We start from the raw sequence: 19,339 nt of genomic DNA, 5'->3' as shown, positions 1-19,339 counted from the left end.
TTGTTTCCTGTCAGCTTCTTCCTTCTTTAATCTTTCTTCTTCAGCAATTCTCTTCTTTTCTGCTTCCTCAGCTTTCAATTGTTCCTCTTCTTCTTTTTGTTTCCTGTCAGCTTCTTCCTTCTTCAATCTTTCTTCATCGGCAATTCTCTTCTTTTCTGCTTCCTCAACCTTCAATCGTTGCTCTTCTTCTTTCTGTTTCTTATCAGCTTCGTCCACCTTCAATCTTTCCTCTTCTTTTTGTTTCCTGTCAGCTTCTTCTTTCTTCAATCGTTCCTCTTCTTCTTTTTGTTTCTGGCCAGCCTCGTCTATTTTCATACGTTTTTCTTCGGCAATTTTCTCCCTCTCTGCTTCCTCAGTTTTCAGTTTTTCACCTTCTTCTTTTTGTTTTCTGTCTGCTTCTACTCTGTTGAATCGTTCTTCTTCAGCCTTTTTGTTCTTCTCTGCTTCTTCAACTTTCATTCGGTCCTCTTCTTCTTTTTGATTCCTGTCAGCTTCTTCCTTTTTCGATCTTTCTTCGTCAGCAATTCTCTGTTTCTCTGCTTCCTCAGCCGTAAAACGTTCCTCTTCTTCTATTTGTTTTCTTTGAGCATTTTCGTTTTCGTTAGCTCTTTTCTTTGCGTCTGCTTCGTCAGCTTCTAATTTTTCCTCCTCGTTTACCTTTCCTTCTCTCCTTTGTTTTGCATCGGTTTTTTCCTTCCTCTGTTGTTCTTCTTCAATGGCTTTATTTTTCTCTGCAATTTCAACCTTCAACCTTTCCTCTTCTTCCCTCTGCTTCTTGGTATCGTTTTCCGGCATGAGTTTCTCTTCTCCAGCAGACCTATCCATCTCGGCTCTCTCAGTTTCTTGGCGGTCATCTTCAGCAACTTTGTCCTCACCATCCTCAGTTTTCAATTGTTCTTCTTTCGTTAGTTTTTTGTCATCTACGTGTTTCGTGGACTGTTTTTCTTCATCAACTTTTTTCTCTTGCGTCTCTTCCACTTTCGACATTCCTGCATCGTCCTTTTGCTCTCTGCCAGTCTCTTCTGCTTTTAAATGTACCTCTGCAATGGTTTCGATAGTTTCAGATCTATGCCCATCATTCGTTTGCTTACCATCAGGTTTTTCATTCTCCTCCAATAGCTGTCGATTTTTTTTCTCCACCTCTTCCTTAACCCTTTCTTTTTCAACCTCAAGCATTTCAAGCTCTTTCCTCTCTGCTTCCTTAACCCTATCCAGCTCTTCCTTTTTCAATAGCTCTGCTCTGTTTAACTTATTTTCTTCATCCAATTTTAATTTTTCCTCTTTTCTCAGTAGATCAGCTTCTTCTTCGCTCAGTATTCGTATTTCGTCATCAGTTCTAGTGTTTTCAACATCTCCCTTCTTTTCTTCATCAGTGACGCCATTTTTGCTGGACTCCAAAGACTCTTCGGTCGGATGTGCTTCTTGAATCACATGTTGAATTATTTGTATACCTTTTTCTAGTTCTTCAACCGGTACCTGCATCGCTTTCAGCAGAGCATAGGCGTTAGTGTCTTGTTGTTCGTTTTCCAACAAGGTCTGTTCCATTACCATCATACCGTGTTGTAGATCCCTCACTCGAGTAGCCATCTCAGTGATTGGAATTTCACGTTTCAATGTCAAACTTGAATCAGATTCCAATACAACGTTTTGTTCAATTTGAGCATACCCACGTTGCAATTCTTCTATAAGTTGTGCAATTGTTCCCAAAGCTGATATTTCCGATAGCGCATTTTCCGTTGTTTCTGCGTACTGTTCTTGAATTTGGGCAATGCACGCTTGAAGTTCTGTTATTGGTGTGGCTATCAATTTCATGGTATCAGCTTTGACTTTAGTATCATTAGATTCTCCCAGGGTTCGTTCTCGCACAGCATTTACGGCTGCTCTTAATTGACAAAGAGGTTCTTCCAGAGTTTTTAATGACGATGAACGGTCAGTTGAAATTTCTAGTGACTCTATCGTCGCCTTTAACTGATTCAAGGATGGAGCCAAGGGTTCAACAATCGGTTTGTCACACGTTTGTTCTCCAATTGAGCAGATCGACTGATGGAGGTTTTTCAAAGGCTGTAAAATACGATCAACCACTGGATGTATTTCCACCTCTTCAGGTACTTTGATGATCTGCTCCTGAATCGATATCAACTCTTCCTTCACATCTTGCAGTGGCTTGATCAGTGTCCTCAACACCTTCCATTCGATAGTTCTTTCGATGGTTTTATCCGTTGTTGCACTTTCTTGGAATGATTCAATTGCCCGAGCTATATCTTCGGTAGGCTCGATCAAATACTTGAGGGGACCATGCTTGGACCGCACGAGATCTGGATATAATCTGGTTATTTCCAAAGGCAAGGTTACCTCGACAACTTTCATCGCCGACTGTAAATCTTTCAAAGGTTGTTCTAAATTCTCTAGATATGTCGTCGGTGAATCTTGCACAGTTGTAATTGCTGTTTTCAACTCTTCCAGTGGCAGTACCAAGCTGTGGAGCATTTGACCATCTGCCAATCCGTATGCCGGTTGTGAAACCGGCTTGTCAACGGCCTGTTCTTGGAGTATAGAAATTGACTTCTCAAGCTCGGACAAGGAATCTACGATCGATTCAATCGCCAACTCTTGATCAATGCTCTTTGATTCACTAGCTTGTTCCTCAATCCATGCGAAACTTCTCTGTATACCTTCCAGAGGAGAGATCAGCGTCTTGAGAGCTTCAAACTCTATGGATCGTTCGAGACAATTTTCTGTTGCAACTTGTTCTTCAATTTTTGATATAGATTCCATAACTCCTTCCACTGGCTCTATAAGCTTGTTGATTATCGACCAATCGGCAACTAGGGCTTCATCATCCATTTCAACTTCTACTCGTTGTCTTTCCTGATCAATTTCCGTATGAATAATTCGTAACGATTCTCCCAGAGCTCGCAAAGGTGTCTCTAATTCATGGATGGTGGTAAACTTTGGCAAATTTTCTTGAACAACTTCTATAGTTTTTTTCATCTTGACCAAGGGTTCCACCAACAATTGTAACAGCTCATTTTTCTCACCAGTGCTTTCCGGTATAAGGTTCTCAACTGAATCGTCAAGCTCTTTGATCGACTTGATCATGGTCGCCATTACTGCCGTGGCTTCGTTTACCTCAGACGTATCGGAATGCTGCTTGATTGTAGCGACGCAGTCGCGTATCGCTTGTAGTGGCTCAAGTAAACTTTGCAGCTCCGCAAATTCCGTCAGGTTTTCGTCTTCATTGTCTGATGTACCTTGTTTGAGGTTCAGTATAGAATTTTGAACATATTCGATCGGCTCAACTAACTTATCCATTGCTTCAACATCAGATTTTGATAAAAGAATGTTATTTGGCTCGACGACATTGTGTTCCTTGATAATTGCGATTGACTTTTGCAACTCTTCGAGCGGATGAGTCAGTGTCTTTAGCAAAGACATATCTTTACCTTCCGAGATGTTGTCGGTGCCTGGCTCGGCAATAACTTGTTCATGAACAACGGCAATTGAGTGCTGCAGTTCGTCGATAGGATGAGCCAACGTTTTCAATAGTGAAACATAATCCTTTTCTGAAATTGGTACTGTGCCAGACTCAACCAAAACCTGCTCCTGAATGGTTGCAACAGATTTTTGCAGTTCCATTATCGGCTTGGCCATCGTTTTCAAAATCGAGATATCATCTTTATCTGATAGCGATTGACCCCCAGATTCCAGAAGTGTTTGCTCCTGGATCCCAGCTAGTGAACGCTGCAGTTCTTCAAGAGGCGAAGCTAATGTTTTCAGTAAATCGATAACCTCCCTATCTGAGATGGAGACTACACCAGGTTCCAGAACTACTTGCTCGTCGATCACGGCGAAGCTCTTCTGAATTTCTTTCAGCGGCTGTGTGAGCGCTGCAAGTAGTTCAACGTTGTTTTGTTGGAACACGACGTGCTCTCGAATAACAGCTATGGATTTTTGAATCTCTCGAAGCGGTACGGCTAATGCCTGCATCGTCGACAAACTTGAAGCTTCTGGCATCGTCTCAGTGCGTGGCTCGACTGCCATTTGAAGTTCTACGATAGCGGCACATTTCTCCAGCTGTTCTAGAGGCTTAGCTATGATTTTCAGAAAATCTATATTTTCTTTGTCAGATATTGACACTGTTCCAGGATCAACCACAATTTGTTCTTGGATGATTGCGATGGATTTTTGCAACTCGATCACGGGTTCCGCCAATGTTTTCAATATCGAAATGTCCTCTTCTTCTGACATCAACTGATCGCTAGACCCGCCCAGTACCTTCTCCTTAATAACGACTATCGATTGTTGTAGTTCGTGAAGCGGAGAGGCCAGAGATTTCAATAAATTGATATCTTCTTTGTTTGAGGTAGAAATTGACTCAGGCTTCAGTTCCACTTGCTCTTCGATCAGAGCAAAACTCTTTTCCATTTCTTCCAACGGTTTTTCCAGGGCTTTGAGTAAAGAGGCGTCTGCTGTTTCTGGTTCAAACGTTACGTGCTTTCGAATGGTAGCTATAGATTTCTGAATCCCTTCCAGTGGCGCGATTAATACCAGTGGTATCGACAAACTTTCAGCTTCCGGAATCAATTCACTGCTTGGTGCGATTGATACTTGCTGCTGTACAATGGCGATGAATTTTTCCAATTCTTCCAAAGGCTGAACTAAGGATTTTGCTGCAGAAACTTCTTTCATTACCGTCATTGACGTTGACTCTGATTCAGTTGTTACTTCTTCTTGACAAGCTCCGATTACCTTCTGTAACTCGGTTAAAGGTTCAGCTAAGGCCAATAATTTTAAGGTGTCTCCATTTTCAGGAATCTGTTCGGTATGTTCAGTGGCTACTTTCTCCTGAACAACGAGTATGGACTTTTGTAATTTTTTCAGAGGTTCAATCAACACCTTCAGCAAAGATGGTTCCTCTGCCGTGGACGATAAATTCATCTCACGTTCCACAATCGTACGCTCTTCGATCACGGCAAGAGATCTCTGCAGTTCTTCCAGAGGATGAGCCAAAATGTTGAACATCGAAATGTTTTCCGGTAAAACTAATTCAGCAGCGGGTTCCAATACCGTAGTTTTTTCGACAAAGGATGGGACATTTGTAAGCTCTTCTCGAATTTTGGCCTGCATTTCAAGCGGTAGCTCCTCCGAAATTACTTCTACATCCTGCTCCACGAAAGCTTGCTGAGTGCCGATTACTAGACAGTTGAGTTCTTGCAAAGGCTGAGCTAATGCCTTCAAGGCTGGAATATCATCAATTTTCAGGAGAGTTTCGACGCTGGATTTACTCGCCAATTCATCCTGAATGCTTGCTATAGATACGGTCAAATCTGTGAGTGGTTTAATGATCTCTTTGACTAGAGAACTTTCCGCTTTCTGTTTCTCTAAAGGTCCCGACTCAACCAGTGTTTGTTTTTCCGCAACGGCAATAAATTCTCGAAGCTGCTTCAGTGGCTTAGATAGTGTTTGTGATATCGGTGTTGATTTTTCGCCAGAAACAACATCAGAACTAACTTCTAGTACAGTTTGCTGCTGAACTAGAGCAACGAATTTTGCCAATTCGTCAACCGGTTTCGCTAACGCTTTTAAAAAGTGTACGTCTTCTGCTTCAGGTAAATCTGCTGCCGTAACTTTGTTGACTGCTGGTTCTATGATTACTGCTAGAGATTTTTGGAGCTCCTGAAGGGAAACAGCAATTCCTTCAAGAATGGTGAGATCCACTTCAATCGCTTTCAAATCTTGTATCGTCTCAACAGGGACGTTTTCCATTATTGTTTCTGCAACCTGTTGCGTTTCTTGAACTCTGACAGTTGACAAAGGTTCTTCTGTTTGTGTCAATATTGTCTCCTCGGTTTTCAACACAATATCCTTGGGTTCAAGTGATTGATCTTGAATAAGAGCGATTGATTGTTTCAATTCTTGAATCGGTTCAATCAATTCTGTTATTGCTAACTTTTTGGCCTCCCCTTCTTCAGAGACATTGTGTTCCTCAGCTACATTCACGACAGACAGAATTGCTGTTTGCAACTGGTCAAGTGGCTTTACCAACACTTTAAGAATTTTAATTTCGAGACCTTCTTTAGCTACAGCTTGTTCACGTACCAAAGCAACTGACGTTTCAAGTTCGGACAGCGGTTTGGCTAATTCGTCGGTACTCTCAAATTCTTTGCTTTCGGTAACGGTGGTGATGATTTTTTGCAAATTTTCGAGTGGTTGAGTAATTGCACGCAATGCTTCAGGTTTTTCAACTTCCGATATGACTTGTTGAGCTGTGTTCTGCGACAACATCTGGGTACTTTCGACAGCCTTCTGCAATTCTTTAATGGGTTCGATAAGCTTTTTCATTCCTTCTTCATGGATATTTTCAGGTACATTTTGTTCTGAGATTGAAGAGATCAATTTTTGTAATTCCTCGGTTTCATGAGCTAGTGCTTCAACAGTCAGAAATTCTGTCAGCTTCTCAACACGTTCATGCTCAAGTTGTTCCTGAACTATAGCCATAGATTTTTGCAGCTCTTCAAGAGGAGGTGCGAGCTTTTTGAGGCAATTTAGGCTGAGTGCATGCTCAACTGGTTCTATATCTTGTTGTCGAATCACCGTAACACATTGTTTCAACTGGTCCAACGGCGCCAACAACTGGTTGATGATTTCCGTGCCTTGAACATCGTGATTTGTCTGTGATTGCACAGTAACGATTGCGCTTTCGATGGATTGGAGACTTTGCGTGATCACTTGAGCCGTCACATTTTTTTGATTGACTTCTTGACTGGTTGAAATAAGTTTTTGAAGCACTTCGAATGGGGAAATTAATTTTTGCAGTGCGTTATATGCTGCGGAAGTAGATCGCTCTTCTGGTTGTACGATTTCGGCAGTAATTTCTGTGGAAGTTTTCTTTTCACTCTCTACACTTGTATCTGCAATTTGACTCTCCAGTTGTGCTGGTTCTTCGGTTGCAGTTTCCAGGGTTAAAGTCTTCTGAGTAACAGTGATCGTGTCAATAAGATCTTGAAGAGGTTTTGCTACAGCTTCGAAGACTGTTTGTTGTTCAGGCATTATACCAGTATTTTCTTCGTCGACAACTCTTTCTTCACTTGTAGCTATTTTCGTTCGTAGTTCTTCCAGAGGTTTCGTGAGCAATTCCAGTTGCGATACGTCTTCACTTTCGCCGATGGTCTGTTTTTGAATAGCAGCGATAGATGTCTGAATCTCAGCAAGCGGTTGAGCTATGCTTAACAAAATTTGCTGGCCATCTGATAACTCTGCATCTTCCGTAACTACTACTTGTTCTTGAATAGAAGCAATCGCTTGTTTCAATTCCTGCAACGGTTCAGCAATGTTTTCTACATCTCCGCTCTGCACTATCGATGTGTTTAATTTTTCTAGCCGGTCAGCTAATTCCGCTATGACCGATGTCTCTTGGAAATCAGTAGCAGAGTCCGTGACTTGTGCCTGGGAAACGACGATGGCTTCTATCAACTCTTCAAGTGGCTGTGCGGTGGTTTGGTGAATATCATTTACGTCGTCTTTTGTTGTCGATTCACTTTCTTCAGGTTCTACGATCTTGACTTTTTTTGCCGTGAGATTGTCAATCAGTTTCAGTAATCTTTTCACTGAGTCAGTTAATTCTGACAGGAGATTGCGAGCTTCTTTCTCTTCAAAAGCCTGAAGTCGAACAATACTTTTTTCTTCTTTCATCGCATCAACCGCACTGAGAATCTCTTGAGTTGGCGGTATTAATTTTTTGAGTAAAGTCAGTTGTTTGGAATCCGTGATGCCTTCTTTGCTTTGACCCTTAATCGTTGTAGACACCAAAGTTAACTCTTCCAGAGGCTTTAACATGGGTAAAAGAATAGTTGTGTGGTCGCTGCTTTGGATTACGTTTTGTATTTGCTGTAATCTCTCGAGATTCTGTACAAATGTCGAAATGAGTTTATCTGCGGCAAGCAATTTTTCTGTCGGTGCATCAGGAATATCATTTTGTAGGTCTGCGATAAATTGTGTGAGCAGCTTCAGATTTACCAAATAGTCTGGTTTGACATTATCTAAAGATTCTGGCTCGATTGTTTGTAATTCCGAAAGGTTTGAAGTTTGATTTTCTTCAGAAGGCTTCGTTAATTTCTTATCTGATTCAAGCTGTTCGTCCACTTTCGACTCTTGTTGTACACTTTCTGGCCCGTCAGAAGACAAAACTTCGTCGGGACGAAGATCGAGTTGCATTGCCTGCTGTGACACACTTTTCTCAAGTAACTTCTCTTGAGTTTTTTGAGAAGAAGTATTTTGCTCTTGCAAAATTACCAAAGATTTTTTCAATTCTTCGACTGGCTTCGCTAGTACCCTTAGATCAGTAAATTTCAGCTCAGTAAGTTCTTCTGCATGAAGAACAGCTTCATCTTGACTGATACTAATCGATTCTTGCAGCTTTTCAAGCGGTTTAATCAACGCAGCAATAGCTGATAAATGCTTTTCATTTTTCAATTTTGAAATTTTCTCTCCTTCAATCGTCTCTGGCTGAATCGTAGCGATGGCACTGTTCAATTGAAACAGAGATTGCAAAACTGGATTTTCTACCGATGGCTTAGAATCGTTTTCACCTTTCGCAGTTTCGTGTATCACCGCGATGGACGTTTGTAAGTCATCCAGATGCAGCTTCAAGGCATTCCACTTATCTAACGAGTTCGGCAAAACTTCAGTCCCAGCTTCTTGGATGGCCGTAACAGTCATCTGCAGGGCTTGCAATGGATTAGCAAGATCTCTGATCAAGTTTGAAATCATTGTAATATTCTCAGTAGCTGATATTTCTGCCTGCTGAGTGATGACTTGCGTTACATTTTCCACCTCAGGCTGTTGTTCAGTTGTCAGTGTTTCCTGTTGCTTAGATTCCTCCGCTTGCAGAGCGACTTGAATGGCTTTTCTCAACTCTTGATTAACAGGAGATGGTTCTCGCTTGGGGAGATCCTTTAGAGTTAAAGTATCATCTTTCCTCGGAGAATCTCTGACAATTTTCGCTATTATTTCTTTAATGTTATCCAGCGGTATGAAAATGGCCGATAAGGTTTCGATTATTGATGCCCCTCTGGTCTCGTGACTCAATTCGTTTTGCAACAGAGTCAAAGATGTTCTCAACTCCGTGACAGATTCACTGAATTCCTGAAGTAATTGTACCGAGGCAGAAGTTATGGGTAGTATCGCTTTCTTCTCGAGGTTGTCTTGCAGAATCGTTAACGCTGACTGAAGCTGATTCGTCGGGTATAAAAATCCCTCAATTATTACTTCTTCGTCAATTGGCTGGTCTGTTTGATTGAACTGATCTTGTGCCAGCAGAATTTGCTTTTGCAGAGTTTCCAATGACTGGGAAATCACTTCGTAGGTTTCCTGGTCAATGTAGTCCTCGAGAGCTGATATAGTGTTGCTAAGGTGGTCTAAAGGGCCGATCATGTGGCCTCTGAGGGTGACGCTGGGTCTTCGAGTATAATCAGTCTTGTTCACTTGCTGTTGAACCGTCGTCATAGCGTGATTCAGATCTGTGAGCGTTTTGACTATTACATCCGCATGTTCATGGTTTCCAATCTTCTCTACGGTGGCGTTGATTGAAACCTTCAATCCCTCAACAGCGTGAAAGATGACATTTTTCTTTTCCGCAAGCAGCATCATCTCGGGAACGACACGTTGACTGCTTTTTATCACCGAGAGAGAACTCTGGAACTCAATTAGAGGCTCAACCAGAGCCTTAAGTTCCCAAATGATGCTTTGCTGCTGCTCTAACATATCCAAGTCCTTTGTTATATCAATTATGGTTTCCTTTAGAGCGTTGATTGGCTTGCCGAGAGAAGCTGCAACATCAGTCTCCACAGCATCTTTGGCAGTTGCCTCAAGGTCTACCATACATTTGTGCATGATTTCGAGAGGCCTCGATATATCGCGCAGAATTTGCAACATCTGTTGCCTCGTGTTGATTTCCTTTGTCACCAGTGGAATCCAAATTTCGATTTCCTCCACAACTTTCAGAATTTCATTCAAGCTTGCTTGATCATCGCTTTTTTTATCCTCCACAACGCGTTGAACAATGTCTTTTATCTCTTTAATCGGCTGATCAAGATGGTTCAAGATGAGCAGTTCCTCGTTGTTATGTTTCTTCGAGCCTAATACGTCTCGGAGGTTTCTTAACGGCTGTAGAAATTCTTGTAAGGCACTCACGATTTCCTCATCAGGTAGTGCATTGCCATACGGAGCTGTCAACATGTGCAAAGTAGACGCCGACTGCCGCATTTCTTCAACACTGTTACTAAGTTCGGATGGATGGCTGTTCAAGTCCACTAATTGGTCAAAGTCATCCAAAGTGTGGGCTAGCTTGAGTTGAACCTGCCGAAGTGGTTCGGAAACTATCGTAGCCAAGCTGATCGCTGGTGCATGTTTCACACTGCCGACTTCAACCTGTTCAGGTATTTCCGTAGTCTTTGGTTTAGAGAGTTCTTCGCTAATTTTTGCTATTTCTTTTACTACTTCCTTTCTCTCTTCCACTATATGTGCGGTTTCAGATTTTAACAGATCGGAGGCAAAAGTTTCTTGATCTGCTTGACTCAACGACGATGATCCAGATTTCATAGATTCAGCAGTACAAACTGTTGCACCGTCATCAGATGATACATGCGACAATTTTATGGTAGAAGGTGAATCATTTGAGGCTGTTTCCAGTATCTTCGACTCAATATCTGTAACCTTGGTTTCGATCTCTTCAGCCTCCGTCACTGGATTTTCGGTTTTCTCGCGTATTGCACTCTCGACCGTGCAGACTTCAGTGTCTGGAGAATCAGGTTCCAATGACTTGACAACTTGCTGCAGTTCCTTCTTGTAAATTGCTTCCTTCATTGCCAACGGCACTTGATTCTCGATTTCTTCCAGAACCTCAATAACATTTTGAAGAGAATCTTCCTGACTGCTTTCCAAAGCGTCCAATGTAACCAAATGTAGAGCTTTTATTGGCTGCTTAACGTCTTCAAGAATATCGAGATCTTCGGGTTCGTGATATTTTGTTACAGCCTCCTGTAGTTTTAACAACGGCTCCTTCAATCCCACCAGTATCTCAATCATTTCTTCGTCGGTCGGAGGCTCGGAGTAAGATGTAGTTATGGCAATATCGGTAACTGTCTGTTTCAAGGCTTCTATCGATGCTGTAACCCCAGATTTTTTAGCACTTGATTTTCGTTTCTCTTCTAAAATTGCTGTTAACGTATCCTGGATTGTGGTAAACGGATGTGATATTTTACCAGCCAGCCACCTAGGACTCGGTAGAGTGACTGTCTCGACTCGTTTTGGTTTCTCCTTCGCCACCTTCGATCTCTTGGCAACTTCTTTAGCCACCAGTGGAACGTCTTTTTCAATCTCTTCGAGTATTTCCAAAATTGGAAGTACTTCTGCAGCTCGAGTACTGTTAAGTACATTAGAAATTACCGCTCTTAATTCCTGCACAGGATGAACAATGTATTTCAACACGGCCGCTTCCTCTGCACCGTGTTCTTCGGTTAACAACACTCTTTGGAGGTGAAGCAAAGGCTCTTTTAAAGCTGACAGTTCAATGATTATATCTTCATCGTTCATCGGCTCTAATGTGGACTCAGCAGCTAAAGCCAGAGCACCGATATTCTGTCTAATCTCCTCAATATTTACAGCAATAACGGAAGGGGGCAGGTTCTCCCTACTCATCGTGGCTTCATGTTGTTCCAAAGCAGAAGAAAGTGCAAAGTGAATGTTACTCAAAGTTGTGGAAATGCCACAAGCCGCAAGGACCCGTGGTTTCACCACGGTGACCACAGCTTTTTCTCCTTCCTGTGATCGCTGTTCAACTTGAAACTTCTCCATTGCAACAGGAACTTGGTTTTGAATATCTTCGAGCAGTTGAAATATTGGTCTTACGGATTCGATTTCGGCACCAGGAACGCTATCTAAAACAGTCGTAAGAACATGCTTCAGTTGGCTGATTTGTGGGGATATATTTTGTATCAATAACATTTCTTCCGGCACGTGATCCAAGGATAATGCTAACTGAAGATCCAGCAGTGGTTCACGCAAGTCTGTCAAAGCATTGATTATTTCCTCATCATTCAGCGTTGTTGCGGTATGAGCTGCGCTGGAAACGTACTGTCTTAGTTCAACAAGACTCGAGGCCAGTTCTGAAGATTGTAAAACGGGATTGTCCGTTTCTTCCGTTTCCAGTAACACTGCGCTGATCTTTGACTGGATGTCGATTAATGGATCGAGAATCTGATCGGCGAGCGTCTGCGGTTCATCTATTGTCAACGATTCCAGTGAAGCGTTTTCGAGTTTTCCTAAAGCAGATGTCGTGACTTCGGATACCTGTTCTTGTAGCTCGTCTAGGAGGTTGACAACCGAATGCACATCTTCGGCTTGCCCCTCTTGAAGTACTTCGAGGACGGCAACTCTTAACTCTGAAATTGAGTGACCGAAGTTCTCGATGATTCTCAGTTCATCACGACTTTTCTCTGCCGCTAGTAACGCGTGCTGGAAATTGAGCAACGGATGCTTCAGGTCGACTATAAAGCATGCCATGTCTTTGTCGGTCAAGTGCTGGGCGTTGTTCAGTACCATCGTAATTTTCTGTCTCACGTCCTTTAAAGACAAAGTAATTTCAGATTCTGGAAAATTCTCACAATCATCAATACCGGCAGACATCAGCGTCAGGATATTTGTTAACGGTTGCTGTAGTTTCGTTGGTACTTCTTTCGAATCCGCTGCTTGCTTCAAGTATTCTCGCTCTTCTCTTACAGTAATTTCTTTTACGACAACTGGAACTCTGTTTTCGATTTTATTCAGCACTGCCAAGACAGGCTGCAGAATCTTAACGGTTGCTGGCTTTTCTGAGAGTAAGGACAGCGCAGTTTTCAAACTCGCAATTGGCGTTTCCAGATTTTTCAGAATCACTAATTCTTCGTGACTGTGATCCTGCAATTCCAGCGATGATTGCAGAGCGTGAAGTGGCCCCTTCAAGTTAGTCAGAATCGCAATCGTTTCCTTGTCACTCTTGGAGTCAACGATTTTTTCCAAAGTTTGGTTCAATTCTTCGAGGTAATTAACGAGAGACGAAGAACGCCCTCGTTTTTCCGCGATCACCTCGTACTCACTAAGAGCTACTGACAGGTTAGTTTTCACGGTCTGAAGAGGCTCCAGCAGCTTTGTGGATATCGGTGTTATTGCCGAAAGCTGCTCCTGCATAATGGTGGATTTAACCTGTATCGCTTCTAGCGGCTGAGCCAGATTATTTAAAGCTGTTACGAAGACTCGGCCCGTTATTTCGTTCAATTTTCCACTGACGATTTCCGTTTGAATACTACCAATAGTCGCGTGGACGGAGTTTAGAGGTTCATCAATTGACAACAGAGTCGAGAAATTCTCATCGTCCAGAGTGCCGTTCACGAAATCAAACTTTGAAAAAACATTTTCAACAAAATTCTCGATTTTATTCATTGGTGTATCGAGAGCAGGAAACACAGCCCCGGCTTTCACGCTTTTGGTGATTTTAACGACATTACTTAGAGATGTGGTTAATCGTTCGGCAACTTCAGATGTCAGCGCCAGCTCCGGGGTAATTTGATCGCACACCTTTTTTATCAAATTCACTTCGGCTGTCAGTTTCTGTATGTGCAAAACGGTTTCCTTAAGAATTTCAGCCCGCATTATAGCCCTTTCAAGATCCTGAACGAGCGGTAGAATCGCCTTGATCTCATCGCTATTTTGGCGTCCCTTTACTTTCGCGTTCGTGTTTATGGTCGTGATGGAGCCATGCACCTTGGTTTTTACTGATGCTAGACTACTGAGAATTTCCTTGTCGTTACATGTCGTAATATTCGACAGCTCGACAACTGGCTGATAAAAGTTATGGATTAAATCTACGATAAATACGTCACCAATTTTTCCAATACAAACATTCCTGATTTTGTCCAAATTTGAATTTATCGCTATTAGTGCTGGCTTCAATGTTTGCAAAACCAGAGTCTTTTCTTCGCTGGAAGATGAATCCTCGGTTGCATTGAGCACGTCGGAAATTGTGGCTTTCATTCTTTCAACGGCTAACGACACTCCGCTGTCTTGAATTTTTACGACTGTATCTTGTTGCAGGCGATCGATAATCCTGTCCAAAGGATCCTTAACTTCTTCAAGCGCCGATATGTTCGAGTTTCTCGCATCTCCGCTGCCTAGCAAATTTTTCTGGTACATCGTCACGCTGTGATCAAGAAACTCAAGAGATTCCAGTAGATCATTCAAATCAGTTGTTTGTAATTCAGTTGTTGTTTCCAATTTTCTTAGCTGCAAGTTTAGCCTGTCGACCGGTTGCGTCAAAGACTTGACGATTGAGGAATTGTTGTCATCTGTTAGTTTACTTTTACCGGACTGTAGTACCACATTTTCGAGTATCTGTGCCAAGCCTTTTTGCACGGCGATAAGCAGCGGTTTTGAATGCTTAAGTGGATTGATCGGGAGCGTAGAAATGACTTCAATTGTACGCTGAAGGTCCAGAATAGACTTGGCTGCGACTTGCAGGTCCAGATTTTTTGTGAAGTCAACATTGTCTTCTGCCAGCTTCGTGAGTTCTTCAGACGTCTCGCTGACTGCCTCGGATAGCGCCATGACGGTAATCGAGTAATAATCCGATGCCTCCTTCCCATAGGTTTCTAGGGCTGTGATGAGAGTTGACAATCTGTTTTTCAACTCCTTCAGAGATGTGATCACGTGCTGTATGGATTCTGAGTTGAATTCCCCGATCGAATTATTTATGGAATGTCTGACAACACGTTCCAATTCTTCCACAGGTCGTGTCAGCGTTTCAACTACAATTGTGTCGATGTTTTCGGTCGTACCATCGATAGGATTTATACTAACGTTATTAATAAAGAGGTCGAGATTCTCGTAGATGCGTTTCAATCCACTGGAAAATCCGGGGTAACCATGCTTTGAACTTTCAAGGGTTTCGATGCTGCTCTTCAGTCGGGATGTGGTCTGAATGATCCTTTGAAGAGCAATTGGTTTTTCGCACTTTGCTTTACCTGACAATTCGTATTCAATTTTGGCCAGTCCGCTGGAAATTTCATCGATCGGATCGGTCAGCGATTCTAAGATAATCAGGTCCGAACGAACAGCCTGCAGCCCTTCGTGACGTTTGATTAGCTCGATTCCTCGAAGAAGTTCCTCCATCGGGCCGCTGACGGACTCTAATAAAGAAATCCTTGTTGTTTGGGCTAATGATTTATCCCCAGCATTTTTTAGCGCCCTTTCCTCAACGAGTGATACTTCAGCGCAGAGGTCTTGAATCGGCAAAACGATCTGTTCCATGATGATAGCGTTCAGTTGAGCCTCGCTTTCAGCCTCGAAGAGCGTGTTCAAGTTTACAAGAGCGTTGCGAATTACCATTACGGGTTGCGTCAGCTTGCAAATATTTTCTATCAATCGTTCTTTGTTGCTCTTTGATAACGACTTGTCTGAATCTGATTTCGACAGTTTCACAATAGTGGCTTGATCCATGATTGCGAGACCATCACCCTCCTCGACGTATTGTTCGCCGGACTTGACGATGGGCTCAAGATGAAATGAAACCTCAGGCTTATTGGCATCTACTTTGTCCTTCTTCAAGGGTTCGCAACCCATCGACGAATCTTCGGAGCTTGTTTTCTGAGGTAGGTTTTTCCCCTTCTTTTTTTTAGCCTTTTTCTTTTTCGGAGTACCTGCCACCGAATCGAACGAGGAATCACCTTCAAGACTGGATGTTTTATCAGCGCTGGTCTGCTGATTCGTCTGCTTCCGTTTCAACGCGTCCTTTTGGCTCGTTCGATCGGAGGTTGAAGCAACTTGAGAATGGAGAGACAAAGCGTCGGTGAATGGATCACTGTCATCCTTGATGGAGATTTGACCCGTAGGTTCTCGAGCGCTGTGGTAACTCTCGGACTCTAATTTTTGGCTTTTCGCACTTCTCTCGCTCTTCTCACTCTTCGACGACACGCTGTTCGACTTTTTCCGCGGCGGGCGTATCGGTCTTCCATCTTCCCCAATTAGCGGAGTCGCCGTCATGGCTCGATCAAACTGGTTCGTATCGTCTACCTGTACCTCGGGAGAAGACAATGGCTGAGTTTGATCTTCCATAATAGACATATCTTCCACATCAGCTTCCGTACGAAGATCCTCTTCCGTAGCCATGAAATAGTCCGGTGAAACATCGATCACAACAGCTTCCATTAAAAGGTTTCCAGAAGTCGAGGTTTCCTTCACGAAACGCAATGGAGGCAGCTCGATCACGTTGTGTTCTGAGACATAAAGAAAGGATAAGATTCACTCACACACCAAGCTACATCGAAAATCATAAGAAATATCACCACGTACCAGTCACGTGTTCCGACAGTTGGTCTGCATACATTTCAACAATCTGTAGCGCTTCTTCCTCAGTAAGGTCCGGAGTCTCGTACAGGCTTACGGATACTTCCTTCCCGTCAAAACTGAAGGAAACTTCACCCCGTTCATCCAGCGTCATCGATATGTCAGTCTGTGGTGTGTCGTACATCTGAGACGTCCTCTCCTCGTGGATGGTGGACAGCGAGAGGTTGCGAGCAAGCTCGTGCCCCGGCGGTATTTCTTTCGGCTCTTTTTTCGTGGCAGCTCGATCTACGGGGGTTCAGAATTTCATTCGTACTCAGAATCTAATACAGACTGACAGATTTACGCAGACTGCTCTTTACCTTCGAAGCCAAGAAGCGAGGCTGAGCTGCATACTGTACCCATGCAGTTTGTCGCCTCGCAAGTGTAAGTCCCGAGACAACACGTGCCATCTTGACCCGAAATGATCCTGTGTATGTCTCCAGGTTTCAGTTCGACCCCATCCTTATACCATTTTAGGACTGGCTGAGGAACTCCGATGACTTTGCATTCGAGATTGACAGCACCCTCTTCGGACAGGATGGCACGCAAGCTTTCAAGGAATCTTGGCATTTTGAAATGCTTCGGAATAATGAGCTTCAAGAAACAGGACGTTATGCTGTGGCCGAAGTCGTTGGTAGCGACGCACTTCCATTCAGCCTGAAAAATTCATCTCGATTTACTCACATGGCTGCGGTAGATCAGCACTTACAGAAAAAATATTCCGTTCATCCAGTCCATACTTGATCGACGAATTCCAGTTTCCTTATATTTAGGTGACACGTGCCCAGCATCTCCCGAAGCACTTGGTACTTTTCATTTTCGTTTACTGGTTCATCGTCTCTGTACCACGACAACGTGGGCTCTGGGGCAATGCTGACTGTAAGAAAAAATTGGTTCGTTTTGAGGTGAAAATTTAGTTGAAAGCGACTTTGCCAGATTTGCTGGCATGTTTCTTCCTTATACTACCTTCAATCGTAAAGCGAAAATCTTCGTTGATTTTCGCCTCGCAGCTTTTTAGACCCTTGATAAACTTCGGTGGCTGATTCATAGTGAAGAGTTGTAGTCGTTCTTCTTCGTTGAGCTGGTTCTGAATGTCCTCGACAGTTAGCTCAGCTGTGCTTCTGGTCTCGCCCATGCAGTTTCTCGCAATGCAACAGTAGGAACCTGAGGCAAATGACGTTTATTATTTGCGGGCGTTACCCACGTGCTTTTAATAATTTATTGTCAAATCCTTATTATCCATACCTAAAGAATTGGTGCCCGTTAACTGATAAACGTCGCCAGGTTTGAGTTCCTGCCCATCTTTGAACCATCGTAAGACTGGAGTAGGAAAACCGACCACCTTGCATTCGAAGGAAACGAGTCCTTCTTCAGTGAGCACTGCCTTTAAGCTTTCCATGAACCGCGGCTTCCGGTAGTTCTTAGGAACTATACACAAAAGTTGGTAGTTTTGTATGAACCGAAATCATCATTTGCGGGAGAAGAAAGGTAAATAAAAAAACCTCAACTCACTTGACATCATCACGTGACACGTAGTGAACTGCTTGACATTCTCACTGCTTGTAGCTACACATTTCCATTCACCCTCATCCATAGCTTCCAGTGGTTTTATTTCTATCGAATACCCACCAAGACCGTCTTCCATTATATGATATTTCTCACTAGCGTCTATGCGGCCTTCCTTATTGTACCAGGTGATGGTTTTAGGCCATGGAGGAACTTGAACTGAAATTTACACTTTTTGAATATCAGATTTACTCGCGAGCACGAGATGAAGAGTTTTTTCTTTCTTTTTTTAAATTCACCTTGACACGACAGTATCAAAGATTCGCCAATTCTACTGGACTCGTCCTGAAGGATCTTTCTGAAGACAGGCAGAGGTCCGGACTGTGTCAAACTATCAGCTGGTTTCATAGAACCTTCTCTACTGCCCTTGCCCATCACGTGAACCTGTAAGGAAAACGGAGTGACAGAATTCATGACGAGTTTGGGCATTGTGTTGCGCTTCAAAATCGATTACTCACTTTAGAAGAGGAATAAGTTGTGCCCATACAGTTCACGGCCTCGCAAGTGTAAGTTCCAAGTGACGTTGGGTCATCGGGATTGGCGGTCAAGGCGAATACGTCACCAGCCTTGATCTCTTTGCTGTCCTTGAACCATTTCAACACAGGTGTCGGAACCCCGATGACTTTACATTCCAAAGAAACGGTCCCCATTTCCGTGAGGAGGGCTCGAAGCTCTTCGACAAACTCTGGTTTTTTGTAGGCCTTTGGCACTGTGGAAATTCATCGAGACTCAAGCAAACTGTGCGATTTTCGACTCTAAAAAGAGACTTGCAACCTACCAACGACGTTGAGGTGGGACGTGCACGACGAACGGCCTGATGGATTCTCCGCCATGCATGTCCAGTGTCCTTGATCTTCGACCGTGACGGGGGCGACATCGACGCAGTAAAAGTTTCCCTCGTGAACAAAGGTAAACCTGGTTCCTTCCTGGATCGGTTCATCGTTCCTGTGCCAAGTAACCTGAAAGCGAAATGATGAACTCAGAACGAGAATTTGGTGAATCAGGTTCAGCGGAGATGGAAGGACTAATTATTGCAGGCATTACGCATTTCCAAGAATAGCCCGTCCTGACCGCATTGTTAGAAAAGGAAATGACGGAGCACCACGCTGCCCCGGCAATTTAGCATATAGAAGGCTATGAAGTAAGTGACACGCCTATACATCTGCGCAAATTGGTTCCCTGGGATCCGGCAGTGTGATATTCTATTAATAAAACGGTTTCGGAGATAATAACGGATCACTAAAGGCGCGGATAAGTCTAGTAGCTTACAATTGATGATCCGAGAGTTTATTGATCGTTAAACTCCTTCCAGGTTGTTGAAAATTTTCGCGCTGTCACCATTTACCAAGGATAATCTGGG

General features: G+C 43.2%; 1 protein-coding gene across 1 annotated transcript in view; it reads right to left on the bottom strand.

The window, feature by feature from the left end:
- Nucleotides 1-19,339, bottom strand: part of LOC124404240 (titin homolog) — a 61,450-nt gene that overhangs the window by 36,618 nt on the left and 5,493 nt on the right. The window contains exons 4-13 of the mRNA XM_046878219.1: nt 18,758-18,938; nt 18,438-18,688; nt 18,219-18,363; nt 17,926-18,138; nt 17,659-17,841; nt 17,380-17,577; nt 17,154-17,290; nt 16,734-17,070; nt 16,381-16,659; nt 64-16,304 (exon numbers count right to left, since the gene is read on the bottom strand). Coding sequence (XP_046734175.1) covers nt 64-16,304; nt 16,381-16,659; nt 16,734-17,070; nt 17,154-17,290; nt 17,380-17,577; nt 17,659-17,841; nt 17,926-18,138; nt 18,219-18,363; nt 18,438-18,688; nt 18,758-18,938 — 18,165 coding nt within the window. The remainder of the gene's footprint in view (nt 1-63; nt 16,305-16,380; nt 16,660-16,733; nt 17,071-17,153; nt 17,291-17,379; nt 17,578-17,658; nt 17,842-17,925; nt 18,139-18,218; nt 18,364-18,437; nt 18,689-18,757; nt 18,939-19,339) is intronic.

This window comes from Diprion similis, chromosome 3 (assembly GCF_021155765.1).
Source record: "Diprion similis isolate iyDipSimi1 chromosome 3, iyDipSimi1.1, whole genome shotgun sequence".
NCBI lineage: Eukaryota > Metazoa > Arthropoda > Insecta > Hymenoptera > Diprionidae > Diprion > Diprion similis.
Note: the sequence above shows the minus strand (reverse complement) of the source record. Positions and strands in the feature narration are given on the sequence as shown.